General features: G+C 50.4%; 2 protein-coding genes across 2 annotated transcripts in view; both read right to left on the minus strand.

Moving 5' to 3' along the window:
* Window positions 1-572: 572 nt before the first annotated feature.
* Window positions 573-7,846, minus strand: KRT84 (keratin 84). The gene is given in 10 exon segments (XM_006163172.1): window positions 573-629; window positions 632-942; window positions 2,172-2,203; window positions 2,664-2,884; window positions 3,366-3,491; window positions 3,631-3,795; window positions 4,713-4,808; window positions 5,308-5,368; window positions 5,885-6,093; window positions 7,265-7,846. Coding segments are annotated over 10 exon segments (1,860 nt in total).
* Window positions 7,847-18,070: 10,224 nt separating this feature from the next.
* The window catches only part of KRT82 (keratin 82), a 15,052-nt gene continuing 5,547 nt past the window's right edge, over window positions 18,071-27,575 (minus strand). The window contains exons 3-9 of the mRNA XM_006163173.2: window positions 27,253-27,313; window positions 26,499-26,594; window positions 25,965-26,129; window positions 22,421-22,546; window positions 21,118-21,338; window positions 19,844-19,875; window positions 18,071-19,295 (exon numbers count right to left, since the gene is read on the minus strand). Of these exons, the coding sequence (XP_006163235.1) occupies window positions 19,054-19,295; window positions 19,844-19,875; window positions 21,118-21,338; window positions 22,421-22,546; window positions 25,965-26,129; window positions 26,499-26,594; window positions 27,253-27,313 (943 nt within the window). The 3' untranslated portion in view covers window positions 18,071-19,053. The remainder of the gene's footprint in view (window positions 19,296-19,843; window positions 19,876-21,117; window positions 21,339-22,420; window positions 22,547-25,964; window positions 26,130-26,498; window positions 26,595-27,252; window positions 27,314-27,575) is intronic.

Raw genomic sequence — 27,575 nt, forward strand, 5'->3', positions numbered from 1 at the left:
CTGTCATGTGGATTCACATGCCGGAGTCAAACCTACAACCCACAAAGAGGAACAGCCAGTGCATATGCCACTGGGAGAAGAACCATCTCTGGGGACTAAGATCCCTGGACTGCCAAGGACAGTGGATCTTTCGAGGTCAGGAAGAAAAGTAAAGACTCCTGCCAGGGAAAGGAAGAGGAAGAAAGCAAGGGTACTGGGCTAAAGATGCCTGCAGTGGGGACAGTCACCCCTCCAGCCTCCAAAGTAAAACTAAAGCCTCGGATGGTGATAATACCCAAACACATCTTTTTTTTTTGGCTTTGGATTATCCTTCTGCCCAGGCACATTGGTTTGTGGAACTACATCATCTACATTTCTCAAGGCTGTTGCTAGACGGTGAGGAGGGATCCAAAGAGAGGGGGCTGGGGATACAGGCTGTGGCAGGGTGTCAAAAATTCTTCACGGAGACGGCCACGCAGAGCACACCTGGTGAGCCCAGGGTCCCTTCCTGGCAGGAGGAGTAGCTCTCGGTGACAGAAGCAGAGGTGGTGAGCTGGTTCTTCTCTGGACAGTAGCTGGCTGGGGCTTGGCTCTCAGTACTTGGTGCGGCGGGAGGTGGTGCTGGACACGAAGCGGACACTGGAACTGCGGCTGCTACGACCACGCGCTTGCGACGCCCACCGCTACAGCTGCTGAAGCCCCCCTCGGTGGGCAGGGGGCAGGGAACGCTGGGAGCGCAGGCCTCGCTCACTACCACGGAGCTCGCTCTGTGGCCCGCGCTCAGCAGGTCCCCGCCTGTCAGGCCTACCCGGGCCCCACTCAGGCCTGAGCCGCTGGAAGCCAGGACCCCACAAGCGGCATGGGTACCGCTGCTGCCTGAGAAGTTGATGCCACGGGGGAGAGTGGAGCTGGCCACCAAGGACTCGGGCGTGCAGATCATGCCGCCCCGGGAGCTGCTCACGGCTGCGGGAGGAAGAAAGCGTTAGGGAGGCTGCGGACTCCAGAGCTCAGCCTGCCATCCTCCCTTCCTGGGCTGCACCTGGAGGGGCTGGAGGCTGGGGGACCACTGGGGACAGGGACCTGGGGCAGGATTATGCCATCTGGGCAAGTGGTGCCTATTGTCTACAGAGGCAATATCCACTTTTCCTTTATCTTGTCAGAGTGGTTCAAAGATGGACCACACTAACATCAGACATCCAGATTAAACTGCAAGGACAGCCAGCTCCCCAGATGTTTGCATTCAGCCATAGGTTGACTGTCTACACATGGCCAAAGTTGGGTCGGGTGAGGCGGGTAAAGAGCTGGGTCATCCAGAGAGCCGGAACAGTAGCTTTGGAAAGCCTTGGGGCTTTCCCTTTCAATTACATTCTGCCTCTTGGTTGGCCCCACATTTCCCCTAGACCCACCCATGAGAAACCTCTCCAACACCAGCCCCTTCAGCTCTCTCCTGACCCAGCAGTGGCTCCGCCCTGTAGCCCTCTGGACTCTCCACTGGGCACCCCTTCTCCCAGGCCCCAGGATTCTATCCCACCTGGACCTCTGTTAGACTCGCCCCATCTGCAGAGGCCCACACTCTTCTCTGCCTGCTCTGAAAGACCCGGTCTTTCCTGCCGTCCATGCTCTCCACTCAAGCTTGGCCTGGCATGGAAAGCCATTGTTGATCAGGCCCTGGGCCCGGCAGCTCTGACTGTCTCTCCCACTGGTTGAGCATTCGGTTCTACCATGCGTCAGTGTCCATTGTATTTTGGGAGTCAGAAATCTGAGTTTGAATTCTGGCTAGCTTTGTGACTTCTGGGCACTGTGCAGAGGGGCGCGAGGAAGGAAGGCCCAGGGTTACCTTGCATGCTTTGAGCCTATTCTTGGCACTGCCCTTTCCATTCTTTCTAAGTCCCTGAGATAGTTGCTCGAGGGAAAAGGCCCCTCCAAGCGAACAGGCTGATTCCTTTCTGGAACCCTCTTCCACCCTATAAACCATTGTGAGTGCTTTGCTTTGGGGGAATGCAGGCTCAGAGAGTCCTCGGAGCTGAGCTAAGGAGATGTTCCCAGTCCAGAGGCCAGATGGCCCTGACCTCCCTGGCTGCCATGGTGGGGGACAGCCATGTTGGAAGCCTCTGACTCCAGTGTAACCTGAGTTTAAAGGAAATTTGAAGGGGAAAGAAAAGTGTGAGGAAGAAAAGGTTTAAGTTTCTTACATATGTTCACTGGCCCAACACCTTCACAGATCCTAGAAAGAGAAAGAAAAAAATTGTTTCCAAGCCCTGTGGTTTCCTGCAAACACACTTGCTATAAAAAAGGGCTTCTTGTCTGAGTAGAGGAGTTGACTAGTGAGTGATTCTTAATCGTGACTGTACACATATCTGGGGAGCATTGAAAAACACATGTTCCTTGGCCCCATCCCCAAACTACTGAATGGAAATACTCGAGGAAGGGCAGCACTGTCAGTGCACCACAGAAACCAAACGAGCAAGACCCTCCCTGCTTCCTGAGCAGCCTGAAAGGCACAGATCCAGAGACTTCTCGTCTCCTGGCAAGGCCGCCTGACTGATGTGTGCAGAAAAGACACGGTCACCTCTAGAGATGGCTCATTTCAGCAGTTCCTCACCTGGTTTGTCCCTGCCCCCACTTAGTCCCTCTCACTGCCTAAGTCTGACTTCTCTCCTTCCTGCTGCACTGAGAACTCTCACCGGATCTCCTCGCCTTCCAGCAGCCGCCTGTAGGTGGCGATCTCGATGTCCAGGGCCAGCTTGATGTTCATGAGCTCCTGGTACTCGCGCAGCTGCCGCGCCATGTCCTGCTTGGCCTGCTGCAGGGCACCCTCCAGATCTGCCAACTTGCATTTGGCATCGTTGAGGGCCGCCTCACCTTGCTGCTCTGCCTCGGTCACCGCGGCCTCTAGCTTGGCACGCTGCAGGGAGAGAGAGCAGTGTGTAGGTGGGCTTTGGTAGGAGCCAGGGGATGCCCAGGTACGGTTAGAAACACTGACTGGCCTGGTGCCAAGCCAGGGAGAGAGCCCATGTGGCTGCTTTGCCAGGGATTGGTGATCTTGTAGTCTGATGTGTGCAGGGACTGGGCATTGCTTTTCTCCAGTTTTCGTTCTTACTGTCTTTGCCCTTCCTGAATTCTGCAGCCCCAAGTCCCCTGGAGTCCAAAGAGTGTATGTGTTCACTTAGCCTCCTTTCTCCTCTGAGTCTGCCCCAGGCCTTTCCTCCTCTATGGAGTGCTCTTTGTCCTTTCTTTATTTGCTTCCTCTGGGAAGCCCTCCCAGACTAACCCTTCCATTCCTCTGTGTCCAGGTCTTGGTGGCCTCCCTTACCTCATCAGACTTGGGGCTCCCCAAAGCATAGGCTCTCCTCCCTCTGGGGATTTCTCCCATCTCCTTTGCTCACCTGAGCCTTGGCATTCTCAATCTCTGCCTTCAGTCTCTGGATCAGGCGGGTCAGTTCATTGATCTCGTCCCGTGTGCTACGCAGGTTGTCACTGTGTTGGCCAGCTGTCACCCGCATCTCCTCATACTGGGAGAAAGAGGGGTGCCCCATGATTTCACAGGTAAGGTCAAGACCACAGCCCCTACTGAGCTGGGGCCTCAGACCTCCACTGGGTCCACACTGTGGTAGGTGGCCTATGACCCTACTGCAGCCTCTCCCTGCCCACCTTGGTCTGGTACCAGGCCTCAGCATCAGCCCGGCTGCGCCTGGCCACTTCCTCGTACTGGGCCTTGACTTCGGCGATGATCCCGTCAAGGTTCAGGTCCCGGCTGTTGTCCATCTTCACGATGACCGATGTCTCTGAGATGTGTGACTGTAGCAACTGGATTTCCTGTATTGGAGAATCAGTCAGACAGATGAGCTCAGAGTCCCATTCAATAGCCAGAGCTCTGCCACAGGGTCCCCATGATGTGGTGTCAGGAGCAGAGAGCATTGCTCATTGGTTCAGAGCAAAGCAAGACAACCCGCAAGGAGGACAAAGAAAAAGACATGTCTGAGAGCCATTTGACCTGACTTTAGAACACTTGCTGTTGGAGATCTGCTCTTTGGACACTCTCTCCAACACCCTCCCTGGCTGAGGTGTTAGAACCATGAGAGCCTTGGAGCCTGGGGAAGGGGATCTGGAGCCTCATGAGGCTTCAGTTCTCTTTAGGTTTTCCACAAAGTGACTGAGCTAGCCAAGGCCCACTGAAAGCTGATGCTGTTTTAGAGCATGTGGGCTAAGAATTCTTATATCCCAACCCTTAATGAAACCAGGGCATCTGGGAACTGGCCTACGGGGCAGAAGCTAAGAGGGAGCTTTCCTCAGCCTTTTCACTCAGAGCTAGAGTTTCAGCTCTGGCTGATCTAGACCAGACCAAACAGACCACTTATGGAGCAAACAATTTCTTGTTGGTTTGACTAACCAGGTCAAAAACAGTTTTTAAAAACTGCTATTAGAATATCAGTTTTCCAGAGTCTCCTGGTCAATAGGTAGGAAGTGACAATCCTAGGCTCCAGCCTTAGATTGACCAATTAGTTTATTCATAGATCCAGGTCAGGCTGCTGAGCTTGCTTACCTTGCTTTTTCCATTTGCAAATATATTGACATGTAGATTTGAGGGGGAGAAAAGCTGCAGGACACCAAATGTTTGAAAATACACTAGCCAAAACCAAGCCCCTAGGCAGCCCAGGCCACCCCCCCACACACACACACACACACACACACACACACGTCCTATGGATGCCTTTGAAATGATGAGTGCTCACCTCTGCATACAAGGTTTTCAGGAAGTCAGTTTCCTGGATCAGGGTATCCACGTTGGCCTGTAGCTCAGATTTATTCAAGAAAGCTGCATCCACATCCTGAATCAAAGAGCAAGGATCAGATACTGAGTGCCAGGGAGCTGTTTAACCTTCACACCTGGGAAGGGCAGGGCTGGAAGGACGGGATGGCCTGGCTGTTCCCACAGGGCCAACTTTCACAGGCTGTTGGGGAAGGTGGTAAAGTTGTTGGGTGGACGTGGAGCTTAGTGGCTAGTGTTCTTCTGCCTGCTACAATGCGAAAACTCCCCCAGTGGCTGCTGGATATTTTCTGATGCTTCTTTAGAGGCAAGGAAAATATCTAGAGACTCCAAGATCCTTAAAGGATAATGTCTTCAGACCTCTGCTCTTGTATGACTGGATCCTAAATAACTAAGGCCAAATCAGAACTTTGAAAAGAACCTGTTGGGATTTTAGGGGTTTCGCTGCCTTTGTGAGTAGTCCCAGACTCCAGGGGTGGCCTGGCCAGTTTCCTGGGGACTCTTAAGCACATTTGTCTGACTGGAAGGGAAGTGTGTCTGCACCTGTTGTCCTCCCTTACCTTCTTTAGAGCCACGAACTCATTCTCAGCATTGGCCCGGAACACCACCTCCTCTTCATACCTGGGGTGGTAGAGATGAAAAGGGTGAGTTCTTCCTCTGAACTAGAAGCCAATTTCTCATTCAATCTCTTAAGACCTTGCAGTTCCATTCAGGAACACAACTCCTTTTGGCTGTCCACATGCTAACATCACTGTCCCATCTTTAAGACCTTGTGTGGGCCAGTGGCCCTCAGTTTCTCCAAATCACTTTTGATTTGGGCTCTGAAACTCTGGACCACTGCTATGCTCTGCTGTTAGAGATGACTTTAGGTAGTCGTACTTTATCATAGGGAAGTAGGACCCAAGACGGGCACTGAAGCTGTTTTTCAAAGCCAAAGAGCTCTTTGTTCTGGAGTCAACTCATCCATTTCTACAGACAGTATTAGGATTAAACCATGCCCAGTTTCAAGTCTCCCCTTTCCTTCGGACCCAGGAAGGGCCGCCTCCTCCCTGTTCCCAGATAACGGCTGAGCTTGGCTGCTGCTTTTGGGACTAGCCTATGCCTATCCATGATCTGTGCACTATGGACGCCACTCACTTCTTCTTGAAGCCCTCCAGGATGTCCTGCATGTGGTTCTTCTCAGCCTGGAGCCGGGCCTGGTCGCTGACCAGGACGTCCAGCTCCCTCCGCAGGGTGGCGATGTAACCCTCAAAGAGGGGCTCCAAGTTGCTCCTGGCATATTTCTGCTCTTGGAGGAAGCTCCACTTGGTCTCTAGGAGCTTATTCTGCTGCTCCAGGAACCGCACCTACATCCACAAGGACAAGGAAATGGTGACTGAGGTGCTGTGTAGGATGCCCAGTGTCGGCCAGTTCAGATGCCTAGCAGTGACTCTCAGCCACGAGGTGACAGTGTCCTCTTCTCTGTTGATGTACGTTCCTCCAACTCAGTAGAAGCTGGAACAGCAGATCTGCGATCCCCCCTTCCTGATCAACCAAGCTTCACTACAAATAGAGGCTTTTAAACCAAAGCACTGCAATACTGTGACCTCCAGTTCATTGGGAGGTGGAAATACTGATTCCGTCTGAATGGGCTTGCCTATATCTAAAAATGTGCCAGCCACCCCTGGCAGAACACGATGAGCACAGCACAGTGCATTTGAGATGGTTCTAGGAAGTGGGAATTCTTGGACGGTCACACCCACCATCCCAGATATTCTACCAGCTGAGATGTGTACAGCTAGAAGAGAACGTAAAGATAATTTCCTCCAACCTCCTCGTTTTAGAGATGAGAAACCTGGAGCTTGCAGAGGTTGCTTTCCCTTCTCAGACATAATCCAAGCATTCCATTTCCAAGTAGACATGGTTTGTGGTTACTGGTTCCTTTGGATGGCCCGTATTGCTGTTGCCCTGTATCAGCCTGAAGATGAGTTACTACACGAGGTTGTTCTCTATTTCCTTCAACCTAGGGAATTTGGCTGACTCTTGATACCCCACGTAGGGTGTTTGAATTCTTTGCTCTTTATTTTAAAAAATCACTCATCTCCATTCTCCACGTTCCTAAGTCTGAACAGATGAGTAGGAGTAAGGAGCTGGAGTGTAAGGATCTCAAAGAATAAAACCTTGAAACATACATGAAACAACGCCTGTCCTAATATCCCTGGCCTGTTTGGGAGTTAGTTCTACCAGATGGTGGGTCTTAGTTTGCCCAGATGCTCTCAGATTGGCTGGCTATTCCTCCTTCCTCCAGAAGGCATAGCAAATGTCTTGTTTTTCCCACCACACAGCCTTTTTACTGGCTTGTCCTTGCTTTGCAGCTGAGTAACCCAGAAATCACACTATAATGCCCTTTGATTGACACATGAAAGATATGGGATCCAGGACTATGCCCCAGACATGGACCAGTTTGTTAATGGACAAGCATCCTAGTGTGTTTTAGCTCTCAGCACCCCAGACCCAGAGATTCAGTTACATAGGTACCTTGTCAATGAAGGAGGCAAACTTATTGTTGAGGCTCTTGATCTGTTCCTTCTCATCCTTCTTCACCCTCTGGGCATTGGGATCAATCTCCAGGTTGAGGGGGGTCAGCAGGCTTTGGTTAACAGTCACAGCTGTGATAGATGGAGCTGCTGGGACTCCAACTCCTCCGGCTCTATATCCAAATCCAGGGCTGCCGAAGCCATAGCCAAAGCGACTGCCAGCTCCATACCCAAGACCGACACCACTGCTGGCTCCAAATCCCAGACCAACACCACTGCTGGCCCCGAACCCCAGACCAACACCACTCCCATCACCAAAGCCAAAGGCTCTCCCACTGCCAGCACCAAAGCCAGCTCCACAGCTGACGGGACGAGGGCCTACAGTTGCTATCCGTGGCGAGTGTGATCCAAAGGTGATAACGCTCCGACTACCAAAGCCACCAAGTCCTCGAAAGCCAGGCCCACTTCTGCAGGAGACAGAGTTGCCCCGGAAGTGGTTCAGTTTCTGGGGGGTCACTGCTGAGCAAGAGCTGAAGTTGCCCACCCGGCAACCAGAGCTGACGCGGTAGGAACGGCAAGACATGATGGCTTCCTGGGTAAGAGTAAAGGAACGATTGCAGAGTGGGGCAAGCTGGAGCTAGGAGTCCCTCTGAGGCTAGTGGATCCCTCTCACCCCTTTTATGTATGTGGTGATTTGAGGATTGGCCCCATAAAAATGAAAAAAGCCATTTGAAGGCATTTATGAGCTTGGGTAGTTAGCAGAAACTCTTCATGCCTATAACCTCCTCAACAATGAGCTAACTCAAGACACACCTATTCTCATCAGGATGAGGACTGTAAAATCAAACCTATAAATATTAAAAACACATCAACACATCAACATTATAGTCCTATTTTTCCTCCATAAGTCCACCACAATTGCCATTATGGGGACATTAATTTACTTTGGCCATAAATCCAGTAGGCTTTTTCACTGCAAGTGTGGCTAACCACCAGAAAGTTAGGATGGTAACAGATCTAGCAAGAAACTCACAAGGGACACATCTATGGAGATACAACTCCCTAAAGAGATCAGAGGGGGGAATATAGGAGAGAGACAGAACCTGCACAGCTTCAAGTAAGAAATTATATGGAGAGAATACAACTTATTGCATCTCTGTAGATAAAATAAGTACTCAAAAAACTTACATGGTGTTTTATCTATTCTCCATGATCTGACTTGGCTGTTTACACAAGAGTTGAATCTACAGTAAAGCTCATTTGGGCTAGTGTAAACACATTCCAGCTTAAGACACTCAGGAGATTCATTCGTTCATTTATTCACTCATTCAATGATTATTGAATGTCTTTTTGCACTAGGCAATATGCTTGGTGCTGAGAGTAAGGGATAAAAAGGTTTGGTGGTAGAATAAGATTCATCTTGAAGGGGGGTCAGCAGAGGGCATAGCAGTTATGTCACTGGACTCTGGGTTCAAGTCCTGGACCCGGTGACTTGAAAATCATGCTGGGTGCTTGTGTGTGTGCATACTCAAGATCCTGGGAGGAGATGGAGAAAAAGGGGTTGTGGTGTGCTATTCCCCTTGGGGGGGGGATTTCCCACTTTTCTTCTCATTATATCTGTCTCTTTATCTCTTGTGAGTGCATGTGCCCTAAGGCAAAAACCTCTTACAAAAAATTAAAAAAAAAAATTTACCTTGAGGACCTTTACCAACCAACAATTTTCACCCATGTGTCTGGGTGAAAATTTGAGGCCCCTAAATACACCATATGGCTAATTCATAGTCCTGTTCATGCAGACTCCTTGAATTATTGATGAATGTTTCGTTAGAATAGGGAGATATAAAGCAGTAAGCATCTAGATAGACAATTAGAAGTTCTAAGCAACTGGATAGTGTTATTAATATTGCAGCTATTTCAGGACCCAAAGACAGCTGGGATTCCCTTTTTCTTTCTAGCAGCTGATATGGTTTTACCTGCTTCTTCTGTACCTGGGGGAGCTGATGTTTGGATGTGTAGGATTCTACTTGGAAGGTGATGTGTGCTTTTGGCTATAGGTTTCCAGCTTAGTTGGGCTCTATTTTCCATAGGCCTAGCTATTAGCTCTACGTCTAAGAGGGAGAAGCAGCAGAAAAATAATAATGAGAGACTGCATCTGGGCCAGTGGCCTCCCCTGTGGCTAAATTAGGCAACATCTGTGCTCCCTCGTTTCACTTGACTTTGCCGTCTTTGATACAGTGGACTACAGCCTTTTCCTTGAATCACTTTCTTCTTGAGATTTCCAGATCCCACAGCAATTCTTGGCCACATTTTTTTTGTATTCTTAGCCAGTTTTTTTCCCCCCATTCCCAGCCTCTGGACACTGAAGTGTCCATGGGCTCGACTCCTGTGTTTTTCTTATCTTTATTGACACCCATTCTCTTGGTGCTATATGGATTCATGACTTTAAATACTGTCCATCCATGAACGACTGCAGGGCACATCTCTATCCCATAGTGGCCTCTGCACTCCACGTGCATCATTTAGTCAATGTCTCGGTTTGGATGTAAAGTAGGTATCTATAACTTAATAGATCCAAAACTGTTCTCCTCAGTGTTCCTGCTAAATACTTTCCACTTGCCAACCTCACTGTTCCTGCAGCAGTTCAGGCCCCAAATCTTGGAGTCATCTTCTTTTTCTCTGTTATTTATTTATTTCCCTATATCCCACATTTGATCCATTGACAAATTCCACTATCAAACTTTATCTAGACTCTCACTGCTTCCGGCTACCTCCTCTGCTGCATGTTGAAGTGATACTGCACGACTCCAAGTAAGAAATAATGTCATGACCCACATCCATCATTCCTCATAGGATCTAGTGAGCTACCCTCTCAGCTGGCCTCCCAGCTTCTTCCTTTGCCCCTTGATTTGTCTTAACACCACAGTTAGGGTGGTGTTAAGGCTTAAAAAAGTGTCAGGCCATGTCATTTTTGTGCCTAAAACCCTGCAATAGAGGACTGGACAGTGGTGCAATAGTAAACACCGGTGCCCTGTGAGGCAGACCCACGTCGGGAGGTTTGCCAGTGTCAGTCTGAAGAACTCCCTGAACTTGCCAGGCACATCTGTGCGCATGGCCTGGGATGGCTGAAGCTGGGGGTGGATCGTGGTGTTGAGACCAGCTATCTACCTGTCTCTCTCACTCACAATAAATACATTTAAAAAGCTCCCTCCGACAGCTCCCCCATACCCTGAGTCAATGCCACCCAAGGCTGTACACAGTATGCCTCCCGCTCCGTGAGGAGAGGGGCCTCGTGGCCCTCTGCCACAGAACCTGCACAGCTTCAAGTAAGAAATTATATGGAGAGAATACAACTTATTGCATCTCTGTAGATAAAATAAGTACTCAAAAAACTTACATGGTGTTTTATCTATTCTCCATGATCTGACTTGGCTGTTTACACAAGAGTTGAATCTACAGTAAAGCTCATTTGGGCTAGTGTAAACACATTCCAGCTTAAGACACTCAGGAGATTCATTCGTTCATTTATTCACTCATTCAATGATTATTGAATGTCTTTTTGCACTAGGCAATATGCTTGGTGCTGAGAGTAAGGGATAAAAAGGTTTGGTGGTAGAATAAGATTCATCTTGAAGGGGGGTCAGCAGAGGGCATAGCAGTTATGTCACTGGACTCTGGGTTCAAGTCCTGGACCCGGTGACTTGAAAATCATGCTGGGTGCTTGTGTGTGTGCATACTCAAGATCCTGGGAGGAGATGGAGAAAAAGGGGTTGTGGTGTGCTATTCCCCTTGGGGGGGGGGATTTCCCACTTTTCTTCTCATTATATCTGTCTCTTTATCTCTTGTTGGAGAAAAAGGGGTTGTGGTGTGCTATTCCCCTTGGGGGGGGGATTTCCCACTTTTCTTCTCATTATATCTGTCTCTTTATCTCTTGTGAGTGCATGTGCCCTAAGGCAAAAACCTCTTACAAAAAATTAAAAAAAAAAATTTACCTTGAGGACCTTTACCAACCAACAATTTTCACCCATGTGTCTGGGTGAAAATTTGAGGCCCCTAAATACACCATATGGCTAATTCATAGTCCTGTTCATGCAGACTCCTTGAATTATTGATGAATGTTTCGTTAGAATAGGGAGATATAAAGCAGTAAGCATCTAGATAGACAATTAGAAGTTCTAAGCAACTGGATAGTGTTATTAATATTGCAGCTATTTCAGGACCCAAAGACAGCTGGGATTCCCTTTTTCTTTCTAGCAGCTGATATGGTTTTACCTGCTTCTTCTGTACCTGGGGGAGCTGATGTTTGGATGTGTAGGATTCTACTTGGAAGGTGATGTGTGCTTTTGGCTATAGGTTTCCAGCTTAGTTGGGCTCTATTTTCCATAGGCCTAGCTATTAGCTCTACGTCTAAGAGGGAGAAGCAGCAGAAAAATAATAATGAGAGACTGCATCTGGGCCAGTGGCCTCCCCTGTGGCTAAATTAGGCAACATCTGTGCTCCCTCGTTTCACTTGACTTTGCCGTCTTTGATACAGTGGACTACAGCCTTTTCCTTGAATCACTTTCTTCTTGAGATTTCCAGATCCCACAGCAATTCTTGGCCACATTTTTTTTGTATTCTTAGCCAGTTTTTTTCCCCCCATTCCCAGCCTCTGGACACTGAAGTGTCCATGGGCTCGACTCCTGTGTTTTTCTTATCTTTATTGACACCCATTCTCTTGGTGCTATATGGATTCATGACTTTAAATACTGTCCATCCATGAACGACTGCAGGGCACATCTCTATCCCATAGTGGCCTCTGCACTCCACGTGCATCATTTAGTCAATGTCTCGGTTTGGATGTAAAGTAGGTATCTATAACTTAATAGATCCAAAACTGTTCTCCTCAGTGTTCCTGCTAAATACTTTCCACTTGCCAACCTCACTGTTCCTGCAGCAGTTCAGGCCCCAAATCTTGGAGTCATCTTCTTTTTCTCTGTTATTTATTTATTTCCCTATATCCCACATTTGATCCATTGACAAATTCCACTATCAAACTTTATCTAGACTCTCACTGCTTCCGGCTACCTCCTCTGCTGCATGTTGAAGTGATACTGCACGACTCCAAGTAAGAAATAATGTCATGACCCACATCCATCATTCCTCATAGGATCTAGTGAGCTACCCTCTCAGCTGGCCTCCCAGCTTCTTCCTTTGCCCCTTGATTTGTCTTAACACCACAGTTAGGGTGGTGTTAAGGCTTAAAAAAGTGTCAGGCCATGTCATTTTTGTGCCTAAAACCCTGCAATAGAGGACTGGACAGTGGTGCAATAGTAAACACCGGTGCCCTGTGAGGCAGACCCACGTCGGGAGGTTTGCCAGTGTCAGTCTGAAGAACTCCCTGAACTTGCCAGGCACATCTGTGCGCATGGCCTGGGATGGCTGAAGCTGGGGGTGGATCGTGGTGTTGAGACCAGCTATCTACCTGTCTCTCTCACTCACAATAAATACATTTAAAAAGCTCCCTCCGACAGCTCCCCCATACCCTGAGTCAATGCCACCCAAGGCTGTACACAGTATGCCTCCCGCTCCGTGAGGAGAGGGGCCTCGTGGCCCTCTGCCAGCCGTGCTGTTCACTCTGCTCTAGCCCTCTGGCCTCCTGCTGTCCCCCCAACAGGCAGGAAAATTCCTGCCTCAGACACTTAACCACTTCATGTTTTCTCTACTGGGAACTATTTTCCTTCATCTAGCTACATGGCCTGGTCCCCCAACTCTCCAGGTCTTTGTTCCTGTGTCACCTTCTTTCCCCTATTGAGAGTTCCCTGCCCCTTGTCGCCACCCCCCTTCCTCTCTCCTTAGTGTTGGTCATCACGTGGTCTCCTGCATGACAGTGCCAGTGACCGTCCATCTGCCCAGCTGGAGCGTCAGTGCAGGAGGCAGGACGGTGCTGCGCCCGCATGCTCAGCAGGGTGGGGCACATGGCAGGCATGGAATCAGTGTTCTTGAATGAAGGAATACACAGTCCAGACTCAGAGGAGAAAGGAGCAAGGGGTGTAAAGAAAAGGAATTAGGGCGTTTGGTTTTGCAGCTACTTTAGGAAGACTCCAAAATGGACAAGAATGACCCAGGAGATGACAGTGGACGGGGACCAGAGGACCCTTGTAGAAGGAGAAGAGGGAAAGGCACAGGAGAGATGGCACAGATAATACCAATGAGGGCAGAGGCTTGATATAGATTTTGGAGTCAGATGGGCATGGGATTAATCCCAGTTGTTGTTGTTGTTTATTCATTTTTTTCAGGGAGAGACACCCTCTCTCCCCCAGGGGCCTCTCACCACGATCTAGTCTGAGCTGGCTGAAGCAGGGGCACACGCGTGTCTGGTGCTCTCAGGGAGGCTCCAGGACACACTCGACCTCTCCCATGTGGTCCAGATGGGTTACGCAGAGTCACTGTCTGGCGCCCAGTGTCCTACCCTCCAGCATGTGCCCTTGGACAGTGGGCAGTGAGGGTGGGAAGGTGGCTTCTGATGTAGCAGGCAGTAAGTGCTTGTCTACCAAGACCTTTAAACCAATAATAAACCCTCTAAAAGTCAGTCGGCTTCTTGTCCCCAAGCACAGGCCATTGTAGGTAGCTGGTAGGCAGACACTACCCCCTGTGGCACACAACGACCTCTCTAAACCTCAGTTTCCTCACCCGTAATACAGAATTAGACCTTGTGGATTAAAGGCGAAGATGTCTGGGATGCGCACTAGGCCGCGCCTGGTGGTTGCAACTGTTCCCCATTCTCACTGGCTCTCGTCCACCCTCCCAGTGTCTCTTGCCCCTGTTCCTGCCCTGTACCCCACCTCCTGCTCCAGTAGCTGAGGTATTTACTACCTGTGAGCCACTCCTGGGCTGTCCCTGTCTCAGCTTCCTTCACCCCTGACTAGGCCGCGGGGTGGGGGTAATTGGGGCCAGTCAAGCGTAACCTCGGTTCCGGGATGAGCTGTTGCCATCAGCAGTTTACAGATGTGAGGCATCATTTCACCAGACGGTGCATAGCCCAACCCTCACCCTGGTTAGGCAGCGGCAGTTGGAGGGAGGGCAGAGGTTTTGCTGCCATGACAGTTTCTCCTGGCTGTCGTCTGTCAGCCCGCATGTAATCCTGCAGATCTACTGACTGCACCCCGCGGTGGTGTTACCTGTTACCGTGTGCGGTTGCTGGGTCATCGCGATGCTATCTGTGGAGTTGGAGGAGGGAGAAATGCTGACGAGGAGGGGGGAAGGTGGGGGAGAAGGAGGGGCCCCTGCTGGTTGGTTCTGTTTGGCTAGGCAGGATCTGGGAGCCCAGCATGCTGGGACTGGGCGTGTGTGTATGCGTGTGAAGGGGGACGAGAGGGGAAGCCCGGATGCGCAGAACGCTTTGCTAAGCCGCCTTTTTCGTCGCCTCCTTCTGTGCTTCCGCTTCGCCTGGGGATGAGTTTGAGCCAGAGGGAGGCACTGGCTGGGGAGTGCACATGCTGAGACCTGCGGCCTGCTCCTGTTGAGAAAGGAAGCTCAGGAGTCCCCGCAGGAGACGGGTGGGAAGGGGAGGCTGGGCGCACCCCTGCCCAGTGCCACCACCTCTGTCCTCTGGGAGTGGTGAGCACATTTGTGGGCAGTAAACACTGAGTGGGGGTAAAGATCTCCTCTTGTTCAGTCCCCTTCTTTTCCGAGAAGGGTGATTTTTCCCCCCAGGTTTAATCTGAGTTCTTCATGTTGCCCACACAGCTGCCACCTGTCCAGAGTGAAAATGTCACTCCTGGTAGGCGTGCAGGTGGGTTCGCTTCCATAACCTTGCCTGGTGCTCATGCGAGCTGACTCCACACTTGGTGCTTAGGTGGTGGGGCCAGCCCTCTTTCTTCTGCCAGAGTCAAGAGTCCTATGCTCCCCATTCTGCGCTCATGGGGCCATTTCTGAAGCCACTTTCTGTAATCCAGCTCCCTGCCAGGATTCCTTCCAGGTCCCTGGAAGCCCCAGGGAGAGTGGAAATAGTGGGTGGATCTGGGACGCAGACGAAGCTGGGGTGAGGCAGGGCTCTGGGAAGAGGCAGAGGACAGCCCAGGGGGTGCTGGGAGCACAGCGGCTCCAGGAGAGCCCTTGAGAGCTATGGCAGGAAAGGGGACAAGGACCTGGGAGACAAGAAACATGGAGACCTGCTTGTTCTGGGTCTTTCCTGCCTCCCCATGCCTCTTTGTGCTCCCCATCTCTTCCTCCCTGGAGATCTCCAGAAGGGGCTGGGATCTGAGTTCTCTGGCCCAGCCTCATGGATACAGTAAAGTTCTGGTTTCGTGTAGACAGGTCTCCCCTTCTTGCAGAGGGCAGGTGCCAGAACCCGTTCCTCCTCCATCCCGGCCCCTCCTCCATCCCAGCCCCCAGAGCAGGGTTGCCCAGAAGGAGCAGTCCAGATACCTGCTGAGTGGAATGGAATGCAAACGGCTGGGCCACCACCAGGAGGCACTTTTGTCCCATCAGCCTTGAGTCATTGCCTCCTGTAGAGAGAGAGGAAGGGAGAATGGGGACTCTGTTGGGTATTCCTGAGGGAGGAATCCTGGTGGACATCCTGGAGGGGACAGGCCCAGGCCTATGAGCTCACATCCAGGACTGAGCTGGGGAGCCCCCCACTATTTGGATGGATAGTGTTTACAGGGTAGTTTCAGATGGCCTCTTCAGTTCAGAAGACATTCGCTGGGGTCTAGGGAATGCTGGAACTGAAGTCTCAAAGGGATGGATGTCAGGCCTGGAGCCCAGCTCACAGGGAGTGTGAGGGAATCTGCCTTCCCTCTCTTTTATTCTTCCTTTAACCAAATACTTGGGAAGACAAGGTTTCCAGGGAGAATTGAGATTCCTACCCTCCCCTCTCCCGCAGCACAGGGCTGTGCATCCGTGGAACCACAGATTCTCATGAGTCTTCTGCCAGGGCCCCTGCTCAACTTCCTTCCCCGGAAGGTCCTGCTGGCCTTCAGGATTCAGCCTTGCCGACGTTCCTCCTAGGGAGCTTCTGGAGTCCTGTGGCTCGAATGGGCCCCTCCGTTCTAGTCCCCATGGCCGTGTGTTCTGCCACTGCATGACATTACTCACAGCAGTGACCTGCCCCAGGCCTATAGTCTCTGCCAGGTGTGGGCAGACGTACAGACCTGGGCCAGGACCTCATTTTTTTTTTTTTAAATGAAAAAACAGCCTTGTTTAGATAGAATTCATATCACCAAAAAACTTGCTCATTTAACATGCACATTCAACATTTTTTAGTATATTCTTAGATATGGGCAACCAGCACCACAGTTAGCTTTAGAACATTTTCATCACCTTAAAAAGACACCTTTAGCTAGCGCCCCCTCCTCTTCCAGCTAAGCCTCTCCAGGTCCCTCAGCCCTCAGCAGTTGCTGCTCTGCTGTGACTATAGAGTTCCCTATTCTGGACTTGCACATGAATGGAACCACATAATATGTGGCCGTTCATGACTGGATCCTTCAGTTGGCCTAATTTCAAGGTTCTTCCGTGTTGTAGCACATGTCAGTATCCATTTCTCTTCACGGGCATATCATACTCCATTGTATGGATAGGCCACCTTTTGCTTGTCTGTTTCGTTGGTTTGTTGGTGGACACTAAGATGGGCAGGCTGTTCCCAGGTTTTGGCTTTTTCGAACAATATTGTAACACATATCCGTGTGCAGGTTTTTGTGTAGATCTACGTCTTCATTTCTCTTGGGTATATACTCAGAGTAGAGTCAGCGATAACATTATATTTAGTGTGTGGAGGAACTGCTGGACTTTTTTGGAGGCTGCTCCATTCTACGTCCTTGTCGTGGGCCTAGATGCCGTGTCTACGGTGCCTGCTGGGTAGGCCAGCCCTGCCAGGGGGTGTCTTGTTCTCCCCATGCCATTCACCACCTGACCCATGGCAAGTGCTTGAAAATAAACATCAAATGAATAAAACTGTGGATGAATGGGTTCTTTTGAACATGCTACCCTCCCATCTGTAATGCTAGACTTCTCTGCAGACTCTGTGGGGTCATCTTCTCCTGAACCTCCCTCTGACCCCCTTTCCAAGCACGGTCACTAGTTGCTTCTTCTTGCTGTTCTCATACTCCTTGGCATCATCATTTATGACTCCTCTGCGAGGCTGAGTCCCCCCAGGGTTATGAGGGCGTCTTTGTCATCTCTGTATCATCAGCCTTTAATGCAGGCCTTGGCACAGGATCGTGGCCCGTGTGGGAAAGCTGAGGTGGGGCATCACTGTGACTCTCAGCAGCGGGGAGCCACGAGGGAGACAGAGCCCCTGAGGAGTGGCTGCTTCAGGGATGAGTGAGGCAACAGGGAAGCGTGGAACTGCTGCCACCAACCTTGTCTACTAGTCTTGGGGCTCTCTGGTGGGGAGAGGATACAGGACAGTCCTGGTCCTCCCCCCACAATGGGCTGCAGCTCGTCTCCATGCTTTCCCCGGACTGGGGCTGTGTAGGCACTGACAGTGGGCCAGGATGGAGGGCCTAAGGATTTTTCTCTAGAAATATGCAGGGCACCAAGTAGCGGGGAGGCCAACGTGCAGTAGGTGTGTGGTTTTTAATGTGGCAAGGGACTTGCAAACTGCTGGAGTGTGATGTGTAGCTTTTAAGTGATTGCTGTGGAGCATGTTCATTCCACAGGCCACTTGCAAGTCATTATCAGGTAGTTTTTCCACTTACATAATAAACTTCCTTTCCATTCCCAAGCCTTCAGTCCCCAAAGTCTGCCCGTAGTTGATCCCACCCTCACCACCCCCACCCTTTTTGCACCCCAAAGAGCAGAGTGAATAATTTTGATTCCCTTAGTCTGCAGCAGTTTATTGGAAACAGAAGAAGCAAAGACCTTGGATCCCTGGTTGGGCTGGGCTGGGTAGGAGGCACCTGGGAGGTGGAGTCAGCCCAGCAACTCCTCCCTCCCTCGGCATTTGAGCTGCCAGCCTTGAAGCTGGCTGGGGCGGCCCTACACCAGAGTAGCTGGGAGACCCGGTTCAGATCAGGTCCAAAGCCAGAGGAACAGAAGGAGCGGAGCAGGGGCGAGAGGGGCAACTATGTACAGAAGTGGGGTGGAGTGGGGCTTGACCCCATTCAGCAAATAATGGCAGTTCTCGACTATCCATCTGTCCTGTAAACAGTCCATGTACACTTGCCCTTTGTTCTAGGCGTTTCACTGCCTATGGGAGCTCAGGAAAAAAGACTTACTTTCATAGTTTGAATTCAGCACACTGAGCAAGTAAATGTACTGTCCAAAGGCGATTCTCTGGGCTGATTCTCTGTGTTGAGTATGTTGGCAGGGCCTGAGGGATCCTGAAATCTTGGTCCTTGGCTTTGGAATTCAGAATGGGATTTGGGGGTGTTCCTTTTCCATATTTGCAATACTGCCTGTTTAAGTGTTGGAAGTTCACTTTCCTTAGGTGTGTGAGAGCCAGAGGTAGGGAAGTGGGGAGCTCTGGAGGTGTGAGGGGGAAGAGTTGGCTTTGTGGGGAAACCTTCCACGGGATAGTCCACAAATCTGGTTGTGACTTGCCCATCCAGCCTCCCCACCTGGAATGGAATGGTTGGGCCGTTCTCTTGGCCACATGAGGGCCTGACTATCACAGTCCAGGGGTCAGGGCCTACCTCAGGGTCTGCACACGGCTAAGTGAAAAGTGCTCTTGAAGATCAGGAAGCCTGAGGGCAACTCATCTCCCGGGGGAATGTGGAGTCAGTACAAGAAGGAAGGTTTGAACTATCCTCATCTTCAACCCTGGTGGGGATGCAGCACCCAGGGCTGAGGCCCTGCCCCCAGAGGGCAGTGTTAACTCTTGGGGCTGGTTGAGCTGCCCCCAGCTGCTGACTTCGAGCCCAGGCTCTGCCTACTGCCACAGCCCAGTAGTCGCTGGGGCTCGCAGGGGATGTAGACTTCACCGGTGCCCACAATGCTGCAGGCCCCGCTGTTCTTGAGGATGCTGGTGCCCCCTGAGCAGCACTCGCCCCTCAACACGGGTGCACTGACCACACAGGGCTCATACAGGACGGCGCCTTTGGAGCTGCTCACGGCTGTGGGAACAAGAAGGGAGGCTCAGGGCCCTGCACAGTGTGGTTCGAGGGTGTTATCCTGAAAGGTCTCAGCCAGACCACTCCTCCCACTCGCTGCCATGCCTCTAAGGACACCCATCCCAGCCTCCCACTTCCATGTCATCTGCTAAGAAGTCACCTAAGCCACGTCATCTGTTCCAAAGTCCCCGACCTGCCTCTCCTCTTTCCCAAGCCTTGGCCAGGCCAGGCTGACACCAGCTTCACACTCTCTCAGTTTCTACTTGTCTTGTCCCTCCTCCTTAGCCAGCTTCAAATCCTCTTCCTCTAGAACAGCCTTCTTTTGTCAGTACGATGCCTTATGGCTCTGGGCCCCAAAGCTCTGTGCCTGTCTACCCTAGTTCCAACTCCCAGAACATATGGGCAGCTTTGCGGGGAGGGCTTCAACAGCCCAGGAGCTTGTGGCCGACAGAGCTCTTCCTCTGGGGCCGGGGAGGCATGAGGGTCTGGGAAGGGGCTGTGGGTGTCTGTGTTGGAGTCCAGAGCCCCTGGGGCCTGGCTTGGCTACTTACAGATATTCACGGGCCCGATGCCTTCACACAGCCTGGGGATAAGAAGAGAAAGAAGACAAGGTAGCTGCAGCAGGGAGCACAGCGGTACAGAGCGGCATCTCCCCCTTCCTGCCCTCACTGCAGACTAAGTCAGGGATGAGGGCTCAAGGACTGCATGCTCTTTCGATTTTTAATCACTATGGAATGGGAAATAGCCGCAGCAGCCCCCCCCCCCCAGGGCTGGATAATAGTTGTCCCTTGGTATCTGCGGATATTAGTTCTAGGATCCCTCAGCAGATATCAAAATCTGTGGATGCTCAAGTCCCATATATAAAATGGTATACTCTTAAAATGTAAATATAACCTATATGTGTTCTCTCAAATTTTAAGTCATTTTTACTTATAATACCTAATTCAATGTAAATGCCGTAGAAGTAAGTAGTTGTTACTCTGGATTAAAAAAAGTGTTACTTTATATTGTTGTACTGCTTTTTACTTTTTTAAAAAATATTTCTGATGAGAGGTTTCTCGAATCCTTTGATATAGACTCCAAAGATACGGAGGGCTGATTATAAACACTTATCCTTCACCAGTTCTTCCTTAGGGAGCTCACCTGTGCTCCTCGCCCTCCAGCAGGCGCCTGTAGGTGGCGATCTCGATGTCCAGGCCCAGCTTGGAGTTCATCACCTCCTGGTACTCCTTGAGCAGGCAGGCCATGTCCTGCTTGGCCTTCTGCAGGGCCTCTTCCAGCCCCATCAGTTTGCACTTGGCATCGCTGAGGGCCACCTCGCCCTGCTGCTCCGCCTCAGCTATGGCACTCTCCAGTTTGCAACGCTAGAAGAGAGGACACAGAAAGGCACCAAGGGGTCCCTGGAACCTGAGCCTGACTTGTAGATCAGAGCAAGCACAGGGATTACAAGTGCGTGATAATAGTTGTCCCTTGGTATCTGCGGATATTAGTTCTAGGATCCCTCAGCAGATATCAAAATCTGTGGATGCTCAAGTCCCATATATAAAATGGTATACTCTTAAAATGTAAATATAACCTATATGTGTTCTCTCAAATTTTAAGTCATTTTTACTTATAATACCTAATTCAATGTAAATGCCGTAGAAGTAAGTAGTTGTTACTCTGGATTAAAAAAAGTGTTACTTTATATTGTTGTACTGCTTTTTACTTTTTTAAAAAATATTTCTGATGAGAGGTTTCTCGAATCCTTTGATATAGACTCCAAAGATACGGAGGGCTGATTATAAACACTTATCCTTCACCAGTTCTTCCTTAGGGAGCTCACCTGTGCTCCTCGCCCTCCAGCAGGCGCCTGTAGGTGGCGATCTCGATGTCCAGGCCCAGCTTGGAGTTCATCACCTCCTGGTACTCCTTGAGCAGGCAGGCCATGTCCTGCTTGGCCTTCTGCAGGGCCTCTTCCAGCCCCATCAGTTTGCACTTGGCATCGCTGAGGGCCACCTCGCCCTGCTGCTCCGCCTCAGCTATGGCACTCTCCAGTTTGCAACGCTAGAAGAGAGGACACAGAAAGGCACCAAGGGGTCCCTGGAACCTGAGCCTGACTTGTAGATCAGAGCAAGCACAGGGATTACATCCAGGTTCAAGTCTGCTGTGGGTTTCACCCTAGGATGTTTTCTGTCTCAGACACCTCCAGGTTGGGGCCAGATGCTGGTGTAGCAGTAACACAATGCTTTGCCCTGCCTTTTTCTTTTCTTTTTTAAGAGTTTTTTGCTATAGGGCACATGCGCTTGTTGGAAAGACAGAAAGAGACAGAGAGATAGAAAGCAAGAAATCACCCCCCAGGGGGAATGGTCACGCCACAATCCCTTCTCCTCCTTTCTCCTCTCGGGATATTGGGCACACACACACACATGCCCAGTGTGAGTTTAAGCCACCAGGTCTGCGACTTGAACCACAGTCGACTACATGGAAGTCCAGTGACCTAGCCATTACGCTAACTGCTGGTCCTGCTCTGCCTTTCTGAAGTCATATGGGTAGTCCTGGGTTAGCATCCCGAGGTCCCTGTACACACCAGGTGCACACACACACCCATGTGCCTGTCATCCTGGCTGGCCGAGGCAGGCGTAGGTCATGGTGTGAAGGCCCTATTGGAAATTAACTGTCTCTCTCTCTCTCTCATGGAAGAAATAAACTTTATGAAAGAAAAGAAAAAAAAAATCCCAAGGAGATCTGAGATTTTCCTCTCATCTATGTTGGGCGATTTCTTTGAGGCTAGCAGTGCTGAAGTGCCTGGCTAGTCTTCACTAGCCTAGACAAACAGAGTGGGTCTGACTTTATAAAAGACCCAGTCACCTTGAATTTCAGGATCATGGAGTTACAGGCTTTGGGTTTGAAAGGACCGTGGAGAACATCTTTTTAGACCCCCATTGAGGACCTACTTCCTGAGGCTGCTCCCCTACCCTCCCCCCCCACACACACACACACTGTTGGTTAGCTCTGTGGAAAGGGCTTGTTTCCTCTTCTGCAGCGCTCACGGTGCTCACAGGGAAGACGCTCCCTCTCTGCATGCTCTAGGTGGTGAGTCAACCTTTGATGGGCTCTCCTAGCCAGGAGTGCTTCCCCAGCCTCACCTGGGCTTTGACGTTCTCAGTGTCTTGCTGCAGCCGCTGGATCAGCTTGTTCATTTCCAGGATCTCATTCTTGCGGTTGCGGAGGTTGTCACAGTGGTTCCCGGCGGTCATCCTCAGCTCCTCATACTGCCAGGACAGAGAAGTTAGATCTCTCGACCTCATACTCTGGCATCTCCTAGCCCCTTTTCTTGCTGTTCCCCTTCTTTTCTCCAGTGAATTCCTGGCTAGGATGCTCTCTGATTCTTATTCTTGTTCTGCTTCCCGTCCCTCTCCTACTTCTAGATAGTTTGGGGGTTCTTATGTGGGCTGCTTCTTAGCCCCCAGCCCTAAACCTGCAGGCTTGTTAAATTCTCCTCCAAGCTTCAAGATCCCCTTCTCTCCATTTAGCTGTTCTGTTCTGTTCTCTCTACCCCAGAATCAGAGGTCTCCCAAGGGCTCTCTCCATTATGGATGTCCCTTTGGACCTTGGGAGGATTTTCTGGGCTCAACCTGAGATGCACAATGTGTAAGGGCTGACGTCAGACCATGGTTGCTCATCAGGATTTACAAATTTGAATGTTTCCCCTCAAAACAATTGAAAATAAGATGTAATGTTACTCTGGTTTAACACTTTTTAAAAAGTATTATTATTATTATTATTTTCACTATAGGACATGTGCACTCATGAAAGAGAGAGAGAGAGAGCAAGCTACCAGGTCTGGGACTTGAACTACACTTTGCCATGTGTGAGTCCAGTGCTTCAGCCACACCACCACCTGCTGGCCCCAGCATAACACTTTTAAAAAAAAACAACTTTGCACTCTGAATCCAATTTCTGCATAGTAACAGATTACATTGATAGATTCTTAAAAATAAGCCAACTTTAGATTCTCTGATAATGGATGAGAGCATCTTGCACAGAAACTATGAAACAAGAGATAAGCACAAAATCACTCTCTTTGGCTCATTCATTATTTGTTTACTGTGGGAAAACCTGCAGTTGCCTAATAAATATTCACTCTACTCTTCTTGTTCAAACAGAACTGGCGTTAATATTTTTGGGGGTGGGGTGTCAATGAGCTCCTATGAGAGAATATTTCCCAGCCTTCTAATCAATGAGAGCCATATCTATTGCTAGTAAAGCTTCTAGGAAAGCTCTTTCAAGTGGGAAATCATGCAGTGGCATGTTTTTCCCCCTCCGTTCTTTGGCATGAGCATGTGTTATTGGAAGTATTGCAGCTATCTTGGGACATGAGGGAACTATGAGGATGAAAACATGTATTACAGATGGCAGAATAGAAAGCTGGAGGATTCTGGTCCCTGATGGTATCATAGAATTCCCATGTTTTCTTGGGCAATCTGTTTTTGTACTTCAAGCTATCTGAAAAAAAAAAAAAAAAAAAAAAAAGCCCTGAATTTGTTTGAATAGTTTTGCTTTAAAAATTGTAATCCTCATAGCTAAATACAACCTTTAACTAGTAGACTTGTCTTTATGGTTCTGATTTTAGAGGACGGGATCAGATCATGGGATTCCATTCCCCAAGCCCACCTGACTGGTGGGTGACCCTGGGGCAATCAAAGGAGGGAAGAGCCAGCGTGAAACCTGGCCATGGAAGGGCCATAGACCAAGTCACTGGGAGCTGAATCACCGAGTCACCGATCACCATGGAACTCCAGGAAATGAACAGAGTATTGTCTGGAAGCACTCCTGAGTAGTGGCCTTTAGAAAAAGTCTCAATTGGACCACCAAATGGGGTAATGGTTATGTTGCTGGACTCAACATGTAGTTGGCCACATTTTGAGTCCTGGACCCGGTGTCTTAAACTCACACCAGGCGTGTGTGCGTGTGTGCCCAAAATTCCGAGAGGAGAATGGAGAAGAAGGTATTGCTGTATGGCCATCCCCCTGGGGGAGGGAGTGATTTCTCACTTTCTTTCTCTCTATGTCTCTCCGGCAAGTGCACATGCCCTACAGCAAAAATCTCTATGAAAGAAAGAAAGAAAGAAAGAAAGAAAGAAAGAAAGAAAGAAAGAAAGAAAGAAAGAAAGAAAGAAAGAAAGAAAGAAAGAAAAAGAAAGAAAGAGAAAGAAAGAAAGAAAGAAAGAAAAAGAAAGAAAGAGAAAGAAAGAACAAGGAAGAAAGAAGGAAGGGAGAAAGAAAGAATGAAAGAAAAAAGAAAGAAAGAAAGGAAGAAAGAAAGAAAGAAAGAAAGAACAAGGAAGAAAGAAGGAAGGGAGAAAGAAAGAATGAAAGAAAAAAGAAAGAAAGAAAGGAAGAAAGAAAGAAAGAAAGAAAGAAAGAGAAAGAACGAACGAACGAACAAGGAAGAAAGAAGGAATAAAGGAAGGAAGGAAGGAAGGAAGGAAGGGAAAGTTCCAGGTATGTAGCCCAGCTCTGCAGATGTGCTGTGGTCCAGCCCCCTCCTCCTTTGCACATCACACACCACGCACCTCACTCTCAAGCCTCTGTGTCCTGGCTCCTGTTGCTCCTCAGCCTGGAAGGCTTTCCCCCCAGTCTCTGCATCTCACAACCTAACTCATCTTTCCAGACCAGATCAGATGACAACACCTCCGTCTCTCCAGACCCAGTTTGCTGCTTCTGTCATCACACTCTCTTAACCTGCAGCTGCACTTCAGTGGAGGCCCTCCATGTCCCTTCCAGACCCTCCATGCTGCCCTGTCTTTTGGTTTGGTTGGTTCATACTTCTGTCTCCAAAGACTATAACCCCCTTGAGGACAGAAATGGTCAAACTCTCATGACCTTCTTGGTACCACACATTTCCATAAGGTTGCCCGTCCAGACTACTCTATTTAAAGGCACACTCTCACACGCCTCCTGCCCTTCACCCTGGCTTATTTTCTCCATAATACACACTACTATCCAACATACATCTACCTTATGTGTTTGTCCTGTCTACCGTCTGTGCCCACTGCTCCTGTCTCTAGAGTGCAAGTGACAAGAAGGCAGGGATTGCTGTCTGCTCCACTCCCGGCTGGATCTCCAGCTTCTGGAATCATGCGTGGCATAAGATAGGCGTTCAATAAACAGTCGGCCAGTGTCCAGACTAATGAGTAAGTGCATGCAGGGTGTCATTCACAGACGGGGCAAGCAAGACAGAGACGATGTTTCTTAAATCAAGTTGTGCCTCCTGCCTTCCCAGCAAGCCCCTAATTAGTAAGTCTGGCCACCTTAATGACTGTTTCTGCTCCGCCATTAGTAATCACCCATGCCATCAGCCTCCTCCCACGCCTGAAGCACCCTCTTTCTCATCATCACCAATTAGTATTTATTGAATGCTGCTTAGAGAGCATTTCCGGTGCGTCTGCAAGTAAATAAAGACGGGCACCCCGGCACCCTGATGATAGGCCTGGGCTTTCTGTGAGATCCCTCACATGGGATCTGCAGGTCATGGCCTGGCACCTGGCAGAAACGACAGGGGCTGGGTGTATGGGGTTCCCTGTCACTGTGGTGTGACACAGCCCTCATTAGCTCCTCACCCTCTTCCAGGGAAAGAAAGTCCTCCTTTCTGTCCTCCCTGTCCCCACCCCCTGCTCCCCAGCCTTACCCGGCACTGGTACCAGGCCTCTGCTTCAGCTTTGCTGCGGCTGGCGATGTCATCATACTGGGCCTTGATCTCAGCAATGATGCCATCCACGTCCAGCTCCCGGCTGTTGTCCATCTTCACGATGACCGAGGTCTCAGAGATCTGAGACTGGAGCAGGCAGATCTCCTGGGGAAGGGGCTCAGGTGAGGAGGAGTGAGCTCTCTGAGGGTCCAGGAGCAGGAGACAGGGATAATCTTCCCATGGCAGAGCAGCAGATTTGTACAGGACTCTGCTGGAGCTAGTCTGGACCTCCAGATATCAGCTTGCTCTTTGTTACACCCTCTCCCTACCCAGAGCCCTGGGAAGCTCTCCCAGAGGGGCCTGCAAGCCACAGATCTGACCATCTGACTTCTGAGAGTCTCGCTGCCTGAGAGCCCTCTGACCCATGCGATGTCTTCATAAGTTGTCCTCCCTCCCCAGCAGACACTTTCCTGCCCACTGCTTCCTAGGAACTGCCCTTGAATGACCCTCTGAGGGCAGTGTGGCCACAGGTACCTCCTCATACAGGCCTCTCAGGAAGTCGATCTCCTGGGCTAGAGCCTCCGCATTGGTCTCCAGGTCAGCCTTCATCAGAAAGGCTGTGTCCACGTCCTGCAGCAGAACCGTATCCCAGGGCTGGGGGCCATGCAAGGGCCATCCCCTCCACCAGTGGGGCCACCTCCCGGGCAAGCAGTCAGCAGGTGGCAAGCATGGGGCCCACCTCTCCTCCCTGAGGCCCATGTGAAGTGAATAGGTGATGGAGCTAAGGTGGAAGAGAGGGGTCCCCAGCCCTGGGACCGCATACCTGGACCCAGCACCCTCATGGAGAGGGGTCTGAATGGAGCAGGGTTTGAAGGAGCCTTGAATGGGATTTCTCAGGGCTCACTTTGTGGATTTGGGTCTGGAAATAACCTGGCCACCTGTCTGAGGAACCATGGTCACTGTTTTCCTCTTTGGGATGGGGACTTGGGTCAGAGTTCATGTTTTGTTTTGGATTGGCATTTTCCATGTCTGCAGCTGCCAGGGCAGGAGCAGACATGATGCTACCCAGTTCTGGCCTGCACGAGTTGGAGGTGGAGGCCCGGTAAATCGTTGCCTTTTCGCAAGAGGGCGCAGAGTGAGAGGAGGCCGGGCCTCCTCTTTCCCATGGCTGACAGGCCTGGCACAGGAGCCAGGGGGTGGGTGGGCAGGCTACAGACGCCTTTGGGCCGGATGTCCTGAGGCTGGTTGGGTCAGCTCACCCTCTGCCTCCCTGCCCATCTTGTCTTACCTTCTTCAGGGCAACAAACTCATTCTCAGCACAGGGCCGCAGAGAGAGCTCCTCCTCGTATCTAAGCAACGGGAAGGGAGAGAATGCCGTGGGCTTGTGGGCTTGAGGGGCCGGGGTATCTGGCCTTCAGGGCCACTCTGCCTGTCACTGATGGACCGTCCTCGGCAATCGCCAGGTCCAGCCTCCAGCTGGACACCTGTGGATCCGCCTCCTTTCTAGATAGGATTATTACCACAGCGTCCCCCAGCCATGTTTCAGGCCCAGCCCCCTCCCACTCTCTATTTCTGCATGAGTCACTCTTTGGAAGTCCTCCTCCCAGCTCT

This window comes from Tupaia chinensis, unplaced genomic scaffold (assembly GCF_000334495.1).
Source record: "Tupaia chinensis unplaced genomic scaffold, TupChi_1.0 Scaffold141469_1, whole genome shotgun sequence".
In the NCBI taxonomy this organism is placed as follows: Eukaryota; Metazoa; Chordata; class Mammalia; order Scandentia; family Tupaiidae; genus Tupaia; species Tupaia belangeri.